This window comes from Vulpes lagopus, chromosome 5 (assembly GCF_018345385.1).
Source record: "Vulpes lagopus strain Blue_001 chromosome 5, ASM1834538v1, whole genome shotgun sequence".
NCBI lineage: Eukaryota > Metazoa > Chordata > Mammalia > Carnivora > Canidae > Vulpes > Vulpes lagopus.
This window is the reverse complement of record NC_054828.1, coordinates 19,100,827-19,121,770: the sequence shown is the minus strand read 5'-3', so window position 1 is coordinate 19,121,770 and position 20,944 is coordinate 19,100,827. Positions and strand designations below refer to the sequence as shown.

The window sequence follows — 20,944 nt, the reverse complement described above, 5'->3', positions numbered from 1 at the left end:
GGCTCAGGGTCTTTTATGATACTGCCCTTGAGCTTTTGGTCAGGGCTGTAGTCTTTTCAAGGCTCAATGGGAGAGTGATCCAGGAGAGGGAGAGAGTTCAAGATGGCAGCCACAGTCTTTTTTATAACCAAATCTCAGAACCGACTTACTGCTTTTACTGTAATACCTTCATGAGAAGCAAGTCAGTAAGTCCAGCCTACCTTGCAAATGAGGGCATTCCACAAAGCTGTGAAAATTGTTAAAGAAAAACAATATCCAGTGACATCTGTTAAACAACAATAAGGCAGACTATTCAGGATCAAGATAAGTGTAGGGACCACTGCAGTGGGGCTTCCCATAGGCAGAGTGAGATGGGGCTCAACTTCAAATACAGCGAGGAAAAGTAGGATTCGTAGCCCAGGAACAGAGTAGGGGTCAGTGGATAGAGAATTACTGAGAAGAAACATCACAGGTATGGGGGGATTTTGGCGAAACCGACCTGACATTCTCACTGAAAGCTGTGGGGAGGTGGAGAGGATAGGGAACCTGAATAGTTGGAGAGGCTGAGCAGATAGCAAGGGTGGGAGGTTAGTTACTCTGACCTAGCGGGGCTTTTGGTAAAACTGGAGTAAGCTCAGAAATCAGGGTCCAGTAAGAAAGAGCTTATAAGAGCCTGACTGGAGTTCATCAAGGAGAGAATCTTTGTTGGTTCCAGGAAGTGGGGTCTCCAGGGCCATCCTCGGGGCTGCCTGCCGGGAACGGGTGGGCTGTGCCCCTTGACTGAGCTTGGGGAACCTGGAAGGAATTAAGTTAGGCATCAGGACCAACCATGTACATCGCATAGAGAATAAGAGCACCAAGTCAGTCAGGTGGTTAAGTGTTGACATGTTGTCAAATCAGCCCTTGTTTCCCTTCATTCACAATCCATTTTTCCATCTCTCTAGACCATATCATCAGTGCCCTTGACTCTGTGAATGAAGAGAATGCCATGCCCGCCTCCCCTGTGTACGTCCATCCTGCTGTAGCTTCCCTGACTTTACTTTCCGCCTACTACTTATTTTTTTTTTAAAGATTTATTTATTTATTCATGATAGAGAGAGAGAGAGAGAGGCAGAGACACAGGAGAAGGGAGAATCAGGCTCCATGCCGGGAGCCCGAGGTGGGACTCGATCCCGGGTCTCCAGGCTGGTGCCCTGAGCCAAAGGCAGGCACCAAACCGCTGAGCCACTCAGGGATCCCCTCTGCCTACTACTTTATTGTGGGGCTTCAGTAAATGTTTGTTGAATGAAATCAAAGGAAAGAAAGTAGCTTGTAAAGCTTGTACGATCCTAGCACTATTAGGCATTTTCACATGTTCTCTTGTTTAATCCTGCCTTTGCCCAAGTAGCAAAAGGTGTGACTGGGACAGACCAGAATTCTCCAACCCCAAGTCCAGTGCTTCTCATCACCGTTCCCCTGCCCAGTGCCACGTGCTTCTCTGTCCTGTTGGACACAGTGTAGCTGATATCACTGTCAGCTGTGCATTGATCATTTGTGAGGGATTTGCACTCCGCCCCTGTTTTTTTTTTCCCTCTACAGTGGTTTCTACATAATACTCTATAAAAGTTCATTGAGTTGCAGGAAGAAGTGAAAATTATGGTAGCTTGTTGTCAATATTGTGGTTCCTTGTATTCCCTGATGATAAGTTGGGCCAGCTGGCCCTCATGGTCACACATCACAGATCCAGAGCCAGGCCCTTAGGTTAAGTTTTCTCTCTTTGCATCCTTTATCTGGTCATTCCTCTCATGCATCCATGAGTGGTGAGTCTGTTCACTGTACTTTAGTTCATTAGTATATATAACACTGTACACTGTTCATTAGTATTCGTCATAGGAGGGGGGGGCCCACCTCCCAGTCCCAAGGCTCTCACATAAATTACGTGACTTTCCCTTTACTTACCTTTGAAATTATAAACATTTCTTTTTTTTTCTTTTTTTAAGATTTTATCCATTAGAGACACAGAGAGAGAGAGAGGCAGAGACACAGGCAAAGGGAGAAGAAGCAGGCTCTATGCAGGGAACCTAACATGGGACTTGATCCCTGGTCTCCAGGATCCCGCCCTGGGCTGAAGGCGGCGCTAAACTGCTGAGCCACCCGGGCTGCCCACCTTTGAAATTATAAGAGTAATACTTCCTTCTTAAAGATTTCTCCTTTGTTCATGTCCCCAGTGCTGCCTTTTCTTAGTTTTCCTACTCGTTCCTGCTTCTCAATTTCTCATTTGTTGTTGCTGCTGGTATTTCCAAAGCTCTGCAGTATTCATGGCATCAGATACCTTCTGTGAACAGGTGACTGTCAGATCCAGGCTGGAGTAATGTCTAACTCATTTAGTGACTAGCACAATTTAGACTAGTAGATGTGGGATCCCTGGGTGGCGCAGCGGTTTGGCGCCTGCCTTTGGCCCAGGGCGCGATCCTGGAGACCCGGGATCGAATCCCACGTCGGGCTCCCGGTGCATGGAGCCTGCTTCTCCCTCTGCCTGTGTCTCTGCCTCTCTCTCTCTTTCTCTGTATGACTATCATAAATAAATAACAAAATAAAAAAATTTTAGACTAGTAGATGTTCAGTTAATATTTGTGAATAAATAAATGAATGAAATGAACTGTGGAAGCACTGGTTTAGATCATTTATTGAAGAAGTAGTGAAATCAGAATGAGTATTTGGGTTTTTCTTTCCAAACTAAATTTAAAGTCATTAGAAGACATAGGCGGGGCTTTTAAAAACATGACTGTTTTAGAAGTTTTTTTAATGCTTCTTTGATTACATGTGCATAAGGCAATATTGATAGGCTTTTAAAATTTTTTGTTATTGAAGTATAATTGACGGGATCCCTGGGTGGCGCAGCGGTTTAGCGCCTGCCTTTGGCCCAGGGCACGATCCTGGAGACCCGGGATCGAATCCCACGTCGGGCTCCCAGTGCATGGAGCCTGCTTCTCCCTCTGCCTATGTCTCTGCCTCTCTCTCTCTCTGTGTGACTATCATAAATAAATAAAAAATTAAAAAAAAAAACTTTTTGATGTATAATTGACAGAATATATTCTGAGTTTCAGGTGTACAACATAGTGATTCAACAATCATATACATAACTAAATGCTCACCATGTAAATGTAGTTACCATCTGTTACAATACAATATGATTATAATATTATTGATTATATCCCCTATTCTATACTTTTCGTCCCTGTGGTTTATTTTACCACTGAAAGTTTGTACCTCTTAATTGTCTTCAGCCTTTTTTGCCCATCCCCTCTTCCCCTCTAGCAACCATCATTTTGTTCTCAGTATTTATGTAGTCTATTTCTGTTTTTTATGTTATTTGTTTTTTAGATTCCACATATAAGGGATCCCTGGGTGGCGCAGCGGTTTAGCGCCTGCCTTTGGCCCAGGGCGCGATCCTGGAGACCCGGGATCGAATCCCACGTCGGGCTCCCCGGTGCATGGAGCCTGCTTCTCCCTCTGCCTGTGTCTCTACCTCTCTTTCTCTCTGTGTATCTCTGAAGAATAAATAAATAAAATCTTTAAAAAAAAAAAAAAGATTCCACATATAAGTGAAATTATATGGTATTTGTCTTTTTGTCTGACTTCACTTAGCATAATACCCTAAAAGTCCATCCATGTTGTCACAAATAGCAAGATAAAGATATCCATTCATATGTTGTTTAAACTAGTGTTTTTGTTTTCTTTGACTAGATACTGAGAAGTGGAATTAGTGGGTCATATGGTACTTCTATTTTTAATTTTTTGAGGAACCTCCATACTATTACCTAAAATGACTGTGCCAGTTTACATTCCCACTAACAGTGCACAAGTGCCTTTCTCCACACCCTCACCAACAAATTGTTATTTCTTGTTGTTTTGATAACAGCCATTCTGATTGGTGTAAAGTGATATCACATTGTGGTTTTGATTTGCAGTTTCCCTGATTAATGAGGTTGAGCATCTTTTCATGTGTTTGTTGGCCACCTGTTTGTCTTCTTTGGAAAAATGTCTATTCGATACTGATAGGTTTTGTGGCCACCATAATCAACTCTGCAAGTCAGCAGAAACTTACTACTGTCACCTTTCGACATCTTTATATTGCCATCTGCTATTAAAAGCTACTTAAGGCATCATTGAATGCTACTGAGATGAAATAGTATATTTTATTGTCAGAATTCTGATTCCTTACAGGTATAATGGGAATGACAATATTATAGGGAAGAAATATGAGTATGCATGGGAATAGAAAGAAGCCACAACTTACGTGTGGGCTACTTATTTGTAATGTTTCAGCTATGTTTGAGAGGAAAAAAGAAGGATTTACAGGGTGGTTTCTAGGCAAATGCTTCTCTATGAATGAGCCTAGGATGGTCTTCTGAGCTTTATATAGAGAAATAGCAACTGAGATTGATCAACTCAATTACCAGTTAAAACTGGTATATACCAGGGGATCCCTGGGTGGCCCAGCGGTTTGGTGCCTGCCTTTGGCCCAGGGTGTGATCCTGGAGTCCCGGGATCGAGTCCCACATCGGGCTTCCTGCATGGAGCCTGCTTCTGTCTCTGTCTCTCTCATGAATAAATAAATAAAATCTTAAAAAAAAAACTGGTATATACCAGTGAATTAGTTTTCACTCATAATAGAAGTGGTAAAATATCAGACCATTTCAGAAAACCAGTCCATGTATTTATAGCTTCCAGTTTTCATAGGAACAGATCAAAAACAAAACCCCAAAAAACCCAAACCAAACAAAATAAGACAAACAAAAAAACAAGTATCTGAAAATCTCAGAAAAGGAATAGAAGGTCCAATCAGAAGCTTTTAAAAAAAATCATATTTTCCAGACAGGATTTCCCTGGGCACTGTGGCGTATAGAACAAAAGCAGTGATGCTCTGTGGAAGTGATGAGAAGGAAAGGGGTGGGATGGCTAGACCGGATTCTTTTCCTGAACCTTCCCCCAGCCCTGTGGCAGCTGCTGAAAGCTAGTGGAGGACAGCCTGCTTATACTTCTAACAGTCGGTAATTTTGAAATAGTGGAAATCAAGCATCTCTCTACTGAGCCTCCTTCAAAATTTACTGTGCTACATTATATCCCTGTAGGAAATAAGAGTTTAAATATGTATTATGGTTATAAGCTGAAGAATTTATGGATCAAATGATATGATGTATGGAATTTACTTCAAAATACTTTATAGTTGAAGAATAGATAAAACAAAAATTGATCATGGTTTCTAACTTTTTGCGTTGACTTGGGTTTGATGGGATTCATCTTACTATTCCCACTAGTTTAAAAATTTTTTTTAATTTTTTTTTATTTATGATAGTCACAGAGAGAGAGAGAGAGAGGCAGAGACACAGGCAGAGGGAGAAGCAGGCTCCATACACCGGGAGCCCGATGTGGGATTTGATCCCGGGTCTCCAGGATCGCGCCCTGGGCCAAAGGCAGGCGCCAAACCGCTGCGCCACCCAGGGATTCCCCCCACTATTTTAATATGTATTTGAAATCTTCAATATATGGGACGCCTGTGTGGCTTAGTGGTTGAGCATCTGCCTTCGGCTCAGGTTGTGATCCTGGGGTTCAGGGATTGAGACCTGCATCAGGCTCCACACAGGGAGCCTGCTTCTCCCTCTGCCTGTGTCTCTGCCTCTCTCTGTCTCTCATGAATGAATAAATAACATCTTTTTTTTAAAAAACAAGTTTTCAATAATTATAATTGTTTGATTTATATTATGGTAAGTGACATAATTTTAACCTTTCCCTCCTCATATGTAACTATCACATTAAAATTCATCCCTTACTGGGCTTATCAGTGGTTGTGCCTTGTCCAACATCCTTAACAACAGCCTGTCAGCTACTTGCCTGTCAGTGACATATAAACCCAACCAGGATTTCTGCATTTGTGGCTCCGACTTGCGATTTGGAGGTTGATGGGAGGAGGAGGATGGAAAGAGATCTGAGCCACTTATCTTAACTAGGATGTCTACCTATGGTCATTATTAAGCCTTTTACAATTTGTATCGAAAGATTAGACTTAACATCTCATTTACTGCTCTTACCTTCATGGTAGAGAATGAAACAAATAAGTTTATTTTGAAAATAACAGTTTGGCTAATGAAATGTGAGCCATCTAAGAAAGCTTTCTGAGTCCGGGTTAGTAGAGACTAGGTCCAATATCTGGTATCACCACTTAGTAATTAACTTTAAGAGCTTGAGTTTCTCCACTTGCCAACTGAATAATTAACAGATTTAGAGATACTCAAAGAAGATTTATTGTATTTCATTTTGAATATTAAATAACTAGACACTTTTCATTTTTACTATTTGGGAAGACACATGTTTGCAAAGCAGAATGTTTGTTTCTCTTTCTTTGCAGAGAGAAAGGTTCTACTTTGCTTCCTGAGTATCTGTTAGTAATTTGTTGGAATTCAGCCACCTTCTCTCCCTTGAAAGACACTGTTATAAGTTAAGTGCTGGAGCCACTTAACATGTGCAAGATTCTCAGGGCACCTGGGTGGCTCAGTCAGTTGAGCATCTGACTCTTGATTTCACCACAGTTCATGATCTCAGTGCTGTGGGATTGAACCCTGCCTGGGGCTCCACAGTCAGGGAGGAATCAGTTTGAGATTCTCCCCCTCTCTCTGCCCCTCCTCTTTCTTTCTCATGCAAATAAATAAATAAATATTTTTTAAAAAAGAGCAAGATTTTCAAAAAGTATGATGAAATCAAGAAATACCCAAGGGAGCATGTACTCAGAATTTTCATGGTTTAGGATAGTTTGTTTCTTGCCAGGCAGTGCCAAACTTTATAGCACAAATGATGTTTAGGGTCAAATGAATGGTAAATGAGCTGCAGAAAAGCCTCCAGCTTCTTTCTCTGCCTCTTCAGTCTTGAAAATGTAAGAGGGGGGGGCTTCTGGGTGGCTCAGCGGTTGAGGTTGAGCATCTGCCTTTGGCTCAGGTCCTGGGATTGAGTCCTGCATTCGGCTCTCCACAGGGAGCCTGCTTCTCCCTCTGCCTGTGTCTCTGCCTTTCTCTGTGTCTCCCATGAATAAATAAATAAAATCTTTAAAAAAAAATGTAAGAGGAAATGCAAAAGTTACTAAAGAACCAAAATATGAATCATGGCCTGAGTGTCTGAAACTGTTTCTACAGAACTAAACGTGATTGCTGGGGTTATGGCCTCTGGGGTCTGTAATAATGACTCAGACTGTCAACCTTTACATGGTAACATTAAGTAAAAGGGAAGGTAAATGTTCATCTGTGTTTATATAAGCAGTGTACCTAGAGGCAATCTGTACCTGCATCCTAAGCCTACAAATCGATTTCTGGATGAGAAAACACTGACATTACTTTTTTGAGCCATTATAATATTGAGCACTGATTATATTTATGCTCAGTGTAATAAACTGTACCACGTGATTTCCTTCCGTATCCCTTCCCCCTCTGTCCCTAAAAGTATTCGTGCATCCTGTATGACTTAAATGTTTATCATGATAGCCGTATAAAATTTGGGTTTGCCCTTTTAAAATATTAGTGGTTCTGTCTCTTCACTTTTGGCAGCATCTTAACTCATAGCAATTGATTTGGTGTTTGTTTTTCATTTATCCTTTAACACAGAATTATTTCCCGTATTTTAGATAAAACTGTTTCTTGAAATAAACATGTAGTCATTTGTCTCTACTAGTCTGGAATGTTGCTATCTGTGGAAACATAGAAATTACTGCCACTTTTAATAGAGGCAGATCATTGACTTTTGATGCAACCATCACAGATACGATTATTCAAGGGCTAGACAGCTCTTTTGTTGTTGTTTGTTTGTTTTGTTTTGTTTTTTTGTTGTTGTTTTAGACAGCTCTTTTACTTATATTTAGGCCATACTGAATTACTTTATGTGAACCATTCTCAGCATGTCATCATATGATTTGCTTTCCTATATTCCAGGCTGTTTGAGAACTCAATTATTTTGCTCTATTTTCCCAGCTTAGAATTTGACCTAGTACCAAGTTAGTTTTGATGATATTTTGCTTCCTTATTTATGCCGTGAAAAGGGATTGTTCAGTTTTACATGTTGCAATGTTTTGTTTTGTTTTGTTTTTTTCTCATTAAACTTTTGTTTTAATGGGTCTCAAAATTCTGTGACAGATTTTTGGTCGTTTCCATTAAAAAGTACTGATTTTAAAAACTAATAACTTAAAACTGCCACACGTGCACCAAAAAAAAAAAAAAAAAAAAAGGTCTACAAAACATTCTCCTTTCCTTCTGAAGGTTTTACGATGCATTGTTATCATTAACCAGTCTTTTACTATTAAACTTAAATGGCCAATTGACACAAACAGTTCTGAGACTGTTCTTCCACCACTGATTAAGACTGGGGTGGCAGGTATTGGGGATTATATTCATTTAACCTTCTGAGCTTTCTGGGCAGACTTGGTGACTTGGCCAGCTCCAGCTGCCTTCTTGTCCACTGCTTTGATGACACCCACAGCAACTGTCTCTCTCATGTCACGAACAGCAAAACGGCCCAGAGGAGGATAGTCAGAGAAACTCTCAACACACATAGGTTTGCCAGGAACCATATCAACAATGGCAGCATCCCCAGATTTCAAGAATTTGGGACACCTTCCAGCTTTTTTCCAGAACGACGATCTATCTTCTTCAGCTCAGCAAATTTGCAAGCAATGTGAGCTGTGTGACAATCCAGCACAGGTGCATATCCAGCACTGATTTGGCCTGGATGGTTCAGGATAATCACCTGAGCCGTGAGGCCAGCTGCTTCCATTGGTGGTCATTTTTGCTGTCACCAGCCATGTTGCCACGATGAACATTTTTGACAGATACGTTCTTGGCATTGAAGCCCACATTGTCCCCAGGAAGAGCCTCACTCAAAGCTTCATGGTGCATTTCAACAGACTTTACTTCAGTTGTAGCACTGACTGGAGCAAGGTGACCACCATGCCAGGCTTAAGAACACCAGTCTCCACTCAACCCACTGGGACAGTACCAATACCACCAATTTTGTAGACATCCTGGAGAGGCAGACGCAAGGGCTTATCAGTTGGACCAGTTGGTGGCAGAATGCAATCCAGAGCTTCAGGCAGTGTGGCTCCACTGGCATTCCCATCTTTACGGTGACTTTCCATCCCTTGAACCAAGGCATGTTAGCACTTGGCTCCAGCATGTCACCATTCCAACCAGAAATTAGCACAAATGCTGCTGTGTTGGGGTTGTAGCCAATTTTCTTAATGTAGGTGCTGACTTCCTTAATGATTTCCTTGTTTCTCTTCTGGCTGTAGGGTGGTTCAGTGGAATCCATTTTGTTAACACCAACAATTACTTGTTTTACACCCAGTGTGTAAGCCAGAAGGGCATGCTCACGGGTTTGCCCATTCTTGGAGATACCTGCTTCAAATTCACCAACACCAGCAGCAACAATCAGGACAGCACAGTCAGCCTGAGATGTGCCTGTAATCATGTTTTTGATAAAGTCTCTGTGTCCTGGGGCATCAATGATGGTCACATAATACTTGCTGGTCTCAAATTTCCACAGGGAGATATCAATGGTGATATCATGTTCACGTTCAGCTTTCAGTTCATCCAAGACCCAGGCATACTTGAAGGAGCCTTTTCCCACCTCAGCAGCCTCCTCAAATTTTTCGATAGTTCTTTTGTTGATCCCACCACATTTGTAGATCAGATGGCTAGTAGCAGTAGACTAGCTTGAATCCACATGTCCAATGACGATGATGTTGACGTGAGTCTTTTTCTTTCCCATTTTGGTTTAGGTTTAGCAGTGGTTTTCACGACACCTGTGTTCTGGTGGCAAACCGTTGCGAAAAAGCACTTGTTGCTATGTTTTGTTAAGGTTTGGATAGGCACAGTCTTCCAAGTACACGTTTGCTGTCCTAAACTGAAACCTTTGGAATCAGTTCTGTTTGTAAAAGGATTAGAGCAGGAGTCTCCATGCCCTACCACCAGGAAGGTTTAAGTTTCACTTAATATCATTAAGTAATTAAATATTAAAAGACAAAACACACACACATGTGTGCACATGCACATGTGTAAACCTCAATTATATTAAAGTAACTGAAATAGTGTCTGCGAGCTCCATGGTATTGTTTCTCTCCCCAAGCCTTTTTCTTGATTTCTCTCTTGTACATTGTTCTTCAGAAATAGTTTTTCTGGAAGGTTTATGGTTGGATGGAAACTAGATAATGTCTCTAGCCTCTTTGTGGCAGATAGAGGCCATGCTGGAGGAGGAGGAGGAGGAGGGAGCAGTGAGCAGTGTTCTCAAGGAGTCTTGCAAGAATGGGGGGTGGAGGGCAGGCTGAACAAAGACAGCTCTTGTGAAGTTGGTCCATCACTAGCCTGTTTAGGGCTACAGACAGCTGCTACCAGGATGTCTGTAAAGGGAAGGGAAAGAAGGACCTCGGGGCTGGGCTGCTGCCGTGTTTCCTGCAGCACTCACAGTTCAGTGACTCCTGCCTGTTTCTTGTGACCACCATTCGGTTCAGCTTCTGTGTATATGGGGCCTGAAAGTGAGGCAGATGAGGAGACAGAAGAGATAGTAATAAGTAATAGTAATAGTAATAATGTGTCATCTCTTAGCACATTCTATGACGGAAGTTGTTTAGAATATTATGTCACATTTTAGATTCTGCCTGAACCTTCAGAAACTGTGGAAGCCCAGAAACGTGGCATAGGCCTGGGGGCCTCGCAGGGCTGGCATTCAGGCCATCCAGGACCTGTGTGTTCTGGCTGTGGCCACAGGTGGGCTCCTTGACCACAAGGTGACATGGATTCCTTTACTGTGCTCTTTTGTTTCTTGAGGACCAAAACGGAGGTGTGTCCCCTTGTTTTTGTCTCTTTCCTGTGTTAATACATAGTGTGAAAATACAGTAAGAACCCAAATTGGTCCCCAAACAAGTCCCTTGTACTAGAGAGTGCTTATGGGAAGGGATGCATGTTCTCTACTGGGCAGGTGAGGAGAGTAGAGAACTCTTGCCTCTTGCTTGCCCCGAGTTAAGTAGGGAGTCTATTTGTTGGCATGGAGAAACAAAGTGAAGTCAGATGGTTTGAACTCTCATCTAACTGGCCATTTTATTATGCTGGGTTTTTTTATGTTGTAATCCACTCCTCCTGTCCCTTTCTAATTTCATATGCAGACACGTTGTTTTAAGTGAGACAAATGCCTCATATTGGATAAAGGATCCTACAGGGTCTAAGAACAGTCAGTTAAGAGTCCTGACTTTGGCCGCGGATCAGCCGAGGTTCAGTCAGGATCCAATTAGAAAAACCACACGGTAATTTGAAGGAGCAAGGTTTAATAAAAACATAAAAAGAGTTAATTCCAACAGAGGTTTGCAGTGGTAAGGGATTGGCTAGTAAGAAATAAAAAGAATGCTAAGAGTACAGGAATAGTAGCTATAAGCAGAAGCTACCACTCCAGGGCTAAAGAGAGCTAGCGAGGAGGAGCCCTCCTCCCCACCCAAGACTCATTCATTGCTCATGGGAGTAGCAGAGAAGTTGCTATGATGCCGCACCAGTGAAACATGCTGGAAATCTGAATTTGTGGGAGACCCTCCATACAGGATGCCACAAGATGCTCCATTCCAGAACTGCTGAGAATGGGGGAGGTGGGCAGGGTGGTTGGAGAGGCCAGGTAGGGGGGGCTGTCAGAGTGCTGTGGGCTGCCACTCATTGCAGGAGACAGAGGTGTCCTGCTGCAGAACCACTAGGCACTTCCACCAGACAAGCTGCTTGCCAACTGGCTGCTTTTGGCTGCCATACCTACACAACCTGGATGCTGAAGAAGCTGTGTGTGCTGCTGGAGGCTGTAATGGAGAAGGCTCTGCTCCCAGGAGCTTGCCAAGGGAGCATGCAAGGACCGGCATGCAAAAACCTTTTCCTCCGGTTGGTCTCTCTAGCGCCCTCTGCTGAAAGGCCCCAGGACCGGAGGCAAGCGGCGGAAAAAGACCACTTTCCCATCATCAGCACACCAAAAATATTCCAATAATCTTCCATCAGGAAATGAGGGGTCTATTTATAGTCATAATGATCATACTCATATATATTACTGCTGGAATCATGAATGTGTCTCTTTGAATAGAGCTAAAGGATCAGAACCGAGAGCTTCCTACCTAAACTGGTAAACCACTTTAAAAAACCCAGACTTCATTCTGTGCCAGAGAATGGTGAGCTCTATGGGGAGAGAGAAGAGCTGAGGACAGGATCCAGAAGAAGAAGAGGTATATGCAGAAGACACCTGGGAGAACTGAAGCTCTAGCTGTGTACCAGATAGACTTACAATGACACCACCAGATGCTCAGGCCTCCTGTGACCTTCTATCATCTCCACATCTTTTGATCACATTGATAGTAACTCTTAGGGTATTTAAAACAATTCCTTGTCTCTCTGTATGCACTTCACAAAATTTGAAGTTAATGAAAGAAAAGAAGCCTTTTTAAAGGTTGCAAAAAAATATTTTTCAGTTCTTCTGCTTAATCCTGTCCAATATTTTCAAGTATTGTTTAATGCAATAAAATATATGTAAAATATGTTCTATGTTAAAAAGAAAACAACTGAAAATGAAAGATATATAGATTTAAGTTTGAAAGGATTGTTTTCATTTGACTTGAGTACAGTGGGTTTTTTCTGTCCTTCCATACTGAAACTCTCATTTTCTTTTATCTTATTGAGGAAAGCAGACCTTATGTTAAGCTTATTCACAAAATAAGAATTCCCATTGGCTTCTTCTTCCAACTTAGCTGAAGGTCAGTGTTCAGTGAGATATCCTTGGCTGAGTCAGAACTAAAATAAGAATGTCATTTAGAGCCAGAAAGTTTGGTGATGATGGCCACCCCAGCCATATAAGGAACCCGTGGATTCACTGAAGGATTTCCCTGGTAAGCCAGTCAACACTCTTAGCTAAAAATACTGTTCTATATTTGAAATACTAGGCTTTCCCAAATTCATCTATTTTGGTCAGGACACAAGGTGTCTTTTTAAAAAGATGTTTAGTGGTGAGAATATGTGTTAGTGGGTCACAGTATGAATAACAGGGAGAAATAATTTGGATAATGGAGGAACTGCTACAGAGACATTTTCCAGTGAAGATGTTTGAAAAATCAGAGAAAAATTTCCCAGCCTGTGAAAGAGAATTTTAAGAATGTTTTTTCAGTTGACCAAACACTCCACTTATTTGAACAACATGAGCATCTAGTGATAGAAAGTTTGTTTAGAAAGCATATAGATTTCAGACTGCAGTGATGACAGTTAATATAGATGCTAAACAGATTAGTATAGGCTGAAATGCTCAAAGGGGGCTTCTTAGAGAAGACCTTGAATAGAAATAGAAATAGAGGACTGGGCAAGTTTCAGAGAGGCAGAGAGTTCAGGGGAAAAGGAGTCAATAGTATTCATCCAAAGAACTTTATATCTTTTTATGTCCAGTACTAGGAATAAAGATAATTCTAAACAATCACCTTGCAACAATCCTGCCTTTGTTTACAATCATGTGTGCATATGTGTATTTTATAAGGAATAGAGATTAACATGTTGCATTGCTCATCACTAGATTGCAGGATTATGAGTGAGTCTTCACTACCTTTTATAAATGTTCTATAACGAGCTGTGTTGCTTTGGGGTTGCTGGGGGTAGAGAAATTCAACTTGCCAAACAACAGAGTGCAACCCAGTAATCCCATCCCAGAATGCTCATACTTCCATACCCATACAGCTTCTAGAAACTGAGGCTGCCCGTTGTTCATGTCCTTTGTTGGTTTTCTGTTATTGATTTTGCCTTGTTGCCACACATCCTGCTACTTTCCTGATCTAGTTTTGTGCCTTTCCTTCTATTGTGGATTTGCTTTGCAGGATGAGAATGTCACTGTTGCAGAGAAAGGGTGGCTAGTTGTGGGCAGGAAATCTACGCTCTTGTGCTTGTACCAGAGAGAGAAAGGTGCCACAAGTCTTGAACTCTGTTGATTTCTCTCTGCACATGGTTCAGAACATCTCTTAATAAAGTAGACTTGTTTGTTTCAGAGTGGAACAGGAGAACATCGTAAGCTTTATTTCAGTCTTGTTCCTGCACTTTTCCTAGGCTCCACGTCCTTTTTACACTGAAGTATGGGTATGGGTTTGTTTTGGAGTAATGTTGGAAAACTTCTAGAGATTGTCCAGATTGAGGTACTTCCCAAGAATTAGGCCACTAAGTAGGTTGTCAGTACTTTTTAAATTTGTTAAAATTGAGAAACTGAACTATGTAATTTTCAGTAATTTATGCCTGTTGTGGGCAGAGTATTTCTGAGCTGTGGAGCACTCTCAGGATCTGTCTTGTGTCACAGGACCTTCATGGCACTGGGCGAACATGTGGCAGCTCTCGGCCTGATGGCTCCTGACTGGGGATTCTTCTCCTGTAGGCATCAAGAATAAAACCAGGACAGTTTTAGACATCAGATAAAAAATTTTCACCTCACCAGCTTTCACTAGAAACATTATATTTTAATTGTTGATTTTAGGACTGAAGGTATGCCTGAAGTTTACTTCTTGAAAACCCATCAACCTGAGATTGAGTTGTGTTTCACTCATTTTCCTTATGAGGGATATGAACAGGCTTCTTCCACTAGCACAAGGTTTGGGGTGCTATAAATCTGTCTCCAATATCAAAGAGTCTCTAACTTTTAGGTGAGTTTCATTTAAGAAGGTGTTACAATCAGATACAAATAACCTTCTTGAGTCACTGCCTCTGGGTCACTGTTGGTCTGGTCTAAGTATTTGGGAAGAGTGGGAGGCCCCGGGGAAGGGGTTACTGGTAAATAGGGAGGTCCTTTAAGTCTGTTCTTTCCTCTTTGTTAGGCAATGATGTTTTTCACTTATTCTCTTCAGTTATTTCTAATGTGCAGTAACAAAGCCAGAGAGGTTCTTACCTGCTTTGATTGTGATCCATAAGCAGTGCCTGTGCGGGGAGGTAACAGATGCGCCTGTCTTTGAAGTTAGTTTAAGATGTGCATCTTATTTCTTTCTCACTCTCTCGCCTGTGTTGTAATAAATTTTTTTTTTTTTTTTTTTGCTTGTGCAATCCAGAATTAGGAAACGATCCTAACAGACAAGGCAAAATGGCATGTGAATTGCAACTCCATATCCTCTCTGGCCAACTAACTGACCTTTGTCTCTTTCCTCACTGTCGTTGAAAGAAAACACAGTGCATGTGTCCTAGTCCCTGGGAAATGAGAAAGAACTTTCCAGCTCCATTATCTTTACTTGCATGTCATGACTGTTGTGTTTTTAATAATAGGAAGAAAATAAGATTAAATTTTCCATTTGAGTAGAATAGAGAATCATAGTGAATTTTCATAGTGAATAATTCATTTTGCCTTATATTCATTTAACCTGGCTGTCTCAACAATTGAACAATTGAATACTCCAGTATTCATGGAAGACTTTGATTGAAATTGAAGAAGCTACATTCTAATAGTTGTTATTGCCAAGGGCTTGGCTTAGCCATCCATGTATGCCTGTCTGTGGAATGGCATTAAACATGTAATAGCACTGCCTTTTTTTCTGTATTAGAGTCCTGTGTTTTAGAAGTAATTGGTCAAAATGTTCAGCGTGGATTTTAAGAACCACATAGATGAACTATATAGTAGTGATGCACATAGTTCAGTTGTTGCTATTAGAGAGAATTTTAATTTTAAAATACCAGTTATTAAAAAGTTGATTATTACTTTTGGCCAACCATGCTCATGATTATATCCATGTTTTAATTATTTGAGTTCCTGCAAATAGCTACAATACTTTTGTGTGATATCTCTAAGTAGGTTATTTGTTTCTGGCTACGGGTACGTCGGGTAGAATTTGTTTTGGCTGAAATCATAGAGTTAGCTAGACTGGTAGAAACTGAAGCCCAGCAGCATTCTTTACAGGACGCTGGAGCTGCCAGCCTAACAGCAGATATGCCTCCTGCCCTCCTTCAAGGACTATTTTGATGCCACTGTAGTGAGAGTAGTAAGAACTTTATATCTTTTTATGTCCAGTACAGAAATGTTCCATCAGAAATGTTCAGATAAGTATTCTTCTCATGGTTGCAACATAGTCTAAAAGGATTGTTTACATTTCTTAACAGTGACATTATTAAGTGTCAAAAGTGGTTTGAAAGTAGGAAAATGCCTGGATATAGAACTTAAGCCGTGGTGTTTCTTTGGCCCAAAATGACCCCCATGTCCTCCTGGGAAAATAACCACACGTTTCTTCTAGCTCTTTCCTGTGGTACCTGGATAAGAAGTGATTGACCAGCCGACTCCCCTATGCAGTCTTTGTGAATAGTGCCACCTGACCTTGCAGTGGCCACATGGTCCTTACTCAGGTATCCTTACTCAGGTACTAGGACACACAGAGAGCCCTCTGCACTCAGCACTTGGCACTAAAGCAGAGATCTGCATCTTTATATGCTTGAATGATGGGAAAACCATATATATCCATATATTGTTTCCCTGAGTACTTTGTGTACTCAGAAACAGGCTGTGGCTTGTTTATTCATTCAGCAGGCACTTCTCAGGTACCCCTTAGCCCTGTTGCATTGTGAGCTCATTAAAAGTTCCATGTGTTCAGATGTGATATAAAATAATGCAAATAAGCAAACAGTGGCATAATGAGAGCAGTTACTTTTTTTTTTCTTTTGTTTTTTTTAAGTAGGCTCCACACCCAACCCAATGTGAAGCCCACTATGGGGCTTGAATTCATAGCGCTGAGATCAAGAGTTGGGCAATTAACCGACTGAGCCACCCAGGGGCCCCTAATATGAGCAGTTACTTTTTAAAGACACTATAGACCATAATGGAAAAGTTATTAAAGGACCGGGCAGCCTGTTGCCACTAGCTTCTGAATACAGAACTCATTCACAATTGCAGGGGTTGTGAAGTCTTCCTGGTTGGCCTTGACCCTTACTGTGTGAGTTCCTTTGTTGTTCCAGCATAAGTAGCATGTGTAAAGTTCAGGGAATTTCTCTGCAGAAGTCAGTTGGCCAGGGTCTTTTGCTCCTGGGGAGGAGTTCTTAGGAAGGAGATTTAGGATAGATGATCGGGCTCTGTCCTGCCCCATCTTTTCTTTCTTTAGAGCCTCAATTTCCCCTCTCCCTCTCAGCTGCCATTAGGATATTCCTTGGTAATAAAAAGAAAGGAAAGGAGGAAAGAATGAGATCTGGCAAAACTGTAAACAAAGAGACAGCCACAAATCAGCCTTAACATCCATATAGTCACATTGATTGATTAAATAGTTTAAAAATATTAACATCGTATATGATACCTTCAATCAAAAACTCCTTTTTTAAAGATTTTATTTATTCATGAGAGACAGAGGCAGAGAGAGAGAGAGAGGTGCGGAGACACAAGCAAGCTTTCATGCAGGGACCCCATGTGGGACTGGATCCCAGGTCTCCAGGATCACGCCCTGAGCTGAGGGTGGCACTAAACCAGTGAGCCACCCGGGCTGCCCCAAAACTGACTCTTATTGAGGTAACTTCTATTGAAGTCTGTTTGGACTTACTATGTGCCAAGTACACACTCAGTAACATGGTCCCAGCTGGAAGTAGAGGAAAGCAGAAACAATGGAGGGTCTCCTACCTGCTTCACCTTAACATAGCATTTCTTAAATAGCATAATCCCCTGGAAACTGTTTGAACTGAAAGAAAGGGAAGTCTCCAGGACCTCCTTCAGCATTCTGCCCTTTGCTTGGTATCTCCAAGTAGTGTCACATCAGTGTGGGCTAAGTATTTGGATCTAATGATGTTTCTGGCAGGAGAATGAACATGATTTGCAATCACTGTAATTAGTATGGATTAAAAACTATAAAAATAGGGGCACCTGGGATCCCTGGGTGGCGCAGCGGTTTGGCGCCTGCCTTTGGCCCGGGGCGCGATCCTGGAGACTCGGGATCGAATCCCACGTCGGGCTCCCGGTGCATGGAGCCTGCTTCTCCCTCTGCCTATGTCTCTGCTTCTCTCTCTCTCACTGTGTGCCTATCATAAAATAAATAAAATTAAAAAAAAAAAATTAAAAAAAAAAAAAATAGGGGCACCTGGGAGGCTCAGTGGTTGAGCCTCTGCCTTCGGCTCCAGTTGTAATCCCGAGGTCCTGGGATTGAGTCACACAGCAGGCCCCTGGAGAGCCTGCTTCTCCCTCTGCCTGTCAGTGCCTCTGTATGTCTCTCATGAATAAATACATAAATCTTTAAAAAAAAAAAAACAACTGTAAGAATATCATAAGGAAAACAAATAGAGCCTGATAGCTTTTTTTCCTCAGGCATGAATGAATGTATTATGAACACATCATCCAACTCCTGCTGTGTGTCAACTGCTAGGATCAATAAAATGCATCAGTTACTGGAAACACCCATACAATTTTATTTAAAAAAATTTTATAGGGGAGCCTGGGTGGCTCCGTTGATTGAGTGTCTGACCCTTGTTTTCAGCTCAGGTGATGATCTCATGGGTCATGAGATAGGGCCCCAATCTGGGCTCCGTGCTCAGCAGGGTGTCTGCTTGAAGATTCTCTCCCCCAGCCCTTCCCTCCATGTGCATGCTCATGCACCCTCTCTTCTCTTGCTCGCTCTCTCTAAAATAAATAAATCTTCAAAAAACCTTTTCATATAAAAAACTATTCTATATTATCCTATATTCTATCCAAAATTTTTTTAAATTTTTGCTTGTATGTATTTTGGTTTTGTGGTGTGTGTGTGTGTGTGTGTGTGTGTGTGTGTGTGGTTTTTTAAAATTAAAGTATATAAAAAAATAAAATTAAAGTATAGTTGATACTATTATATTAGTTTTAGGTGTACAACAGTGATTTGACAGCTTTATAACCTATGCCATGCTCACTACAAACGTGGCTACCATTTGTCACCATACAATGCTATTATAATACCATTGTCTATATTCCTTGTGCTGTGCCTTTATCCCTGTGACTTATTCATCCCCAAAATGGAAGCCTGTATCTCCCACTTCCCTTCACCCATTTTACCCATTCCCCCCACACATTACACCCCTCCCCCATCAGTTCTCTGTATTTATGGGTCTGTTTCTGCTTTTGTTTCTTTATTCATTGTTTTGTTTTGTTTTAGATTACACATGTAAATGGAATTATATAGTATTTGTCTTTTCCTGACTTAATTCACTTAGCATAATATCCTCTATGCCCATCCAGGTTGCTGTAAATGGCAAGATCTCATTCACCATTTCAACCATGAGGTCACTTCTTTCCTATTTAAAAATGATGATTTTCTTACTGCATTAGCCACGGGCTTGGGGCTTGGGGAGGATCCGTAGCCAACAGCCTTTTAATTTCTGACTTGTACTCTGAAATCTTTAGGGTTCAAAGAGGGAAGACTAGATCTCATTTTGTGCTTCTATCTCATTTGTACCTACTACTTAATCTTTTCTAGTTAACTTATTTTTTCTCCAGTGATTGTGTTTAACCATTTTCTCACATGGTAGTTGACAACATAGGATAGCTTCATCTAGGATGAAGATCCCTAGATTTAAATCTTGACTCTACCACGTACTTACTGGGTTATTCAGCCTCCTTGAATCTCGGTTCCTCACCTGTAAATAATACCTACCTTATAAGGGATGCAATAATGAGCATAATGCATAGCATTATTATTTATTAGTTGTTACTTGGAAGTCTCAGCTGCATTTTGTCTGTTTGTTTGCTGTTGATTTCATGGCTCTCATCTTTAGTGTTTCTTTCTTTAGTGGTCCTTGGTACCTTAATTTTGGTTGGGAGGGTACCTTGGTGCTCAGAGGACTGTTCCTGGAGAAATTTTTTGAGCCCTTGTATTGCCCGTGACCTACATCATCACCCTCCTCTTCTGCAGTACTGCTGCAAGATGACAGCAATGTGGACTGACTATAGCAGGAATGCCAGCAGCATCTTTAACCATAATAAAGACCAGGATTAGCTGAGGGTTTCTAACTAGATGCCCAACTCTTTCCTATTTCCTCGTGTCCATTCATTGAACACATCATCCAGCTCTTGCTATGTGCCAACTGCTAGGATCAATAAGTCAAAAGTAGCTCCAAATTCTTAGGGACTCACAGATCCTTGGTGAAAGACAGCCATGGGCATAGCTGGCAAGCATGCCCTGGGCATTAAGATGTCCCCCAGTGTGTGCCAGCTGCTTAGCCTCAGTGGGGAGCTTGTTAGAAACAATATCTGAGGGTGTTTTACAAGAACCACAGTGTTCATGTGGATAATGCCTGGTGACAGATCCCCCAGGGCATGTGGATGTTTGTTTCTCTTGGACCCTGCCAACCAGTCCTCTATTTCTGAAGCAGTATTTACAGACACAGTCTGCCGGGAAGGCTGCTCCAGCAAAGACTGTGTCACTGCTCTGGGGAATGTTTTCTAGAGCTTCCAGAAATGCCTCAAAACTCAGGACTGGCACAGCAAGTGACTGCTTTGCTGCTAGAGCTCTTAATATGAAGGGCCAGGAGCGACCCTGGCAAACGCAGGGCTGACGTGTGTGGGAACAGTGGGAGTGACCCTGGCAGGGAAGCAGGGGAGGCCTGGATATTGTTTCTCCGTCCCCTGCCCTGCTACTCTCTGCCCTGGGCTTGGAGCTCTCAGGCACCCTGGGATGGCGTTCCCGGGCAGGGTGCACCCTTGTGTTATCCCAGAGAATGAAGAAATCCCCCAGGCAGTCCTTAACAGTGTCCACCAGGCTAATGGCAATGAAGACGAGCGGGCTGTGTCCAAATTACAGCGCAGGCACAGTGACGTAAAGGTCTACAAGGAGTTTTGTGACTTTTATGCAAAATTGTAAGTGTCTCCTCTCCTGGAAGAGGAGCTCCTATCTTCCAGATCTAGTCTGCTTGCTTGGGCTTTGAGTTCAGTAGCCATTGATAGTTTTATTTCCTCGACTCTGAGCAGGGGCATTCCAGAGTGATGGAGGGGAGGGAGG

At 41.9% G+C, this 20,944-nt stretch overlaps 1 protein-coding gene across 8 annotated transcripts in view; it reads left to right on the top strand.

The window, feature by feature from the left end:
• The window catches only part of LIMS1 (LIM zinc finger domain containing 1), a 148,522-nt gene that overhangs the window by 97,974 nt on the left and 29,604 nt on the right, over window positions 1–20,944 (top strand). The window contains exon 1 of one of the 8 annotated variants that reach the window (XM_041754655.1): window positions 20,555–20,802. The exons of 5 other annotated variants lie outside the window; for them this stretch is intronic. In XM_041754655.1, the coding sequence (XP_041610589.1) occupies window positions 20,621–20,802 (182 nt within the window). In that variant the 5' untranslated portion in view covers window positions 20,555–20,620. Of the gene's footprint in view, window positions 1–20,554; window positions 20,803–20,944 lie in introns of those variants that run through there. 2 more of the 8 variants (XM_041754654.1, XM_041754657.1) reach the window with 2 other exon arrangements.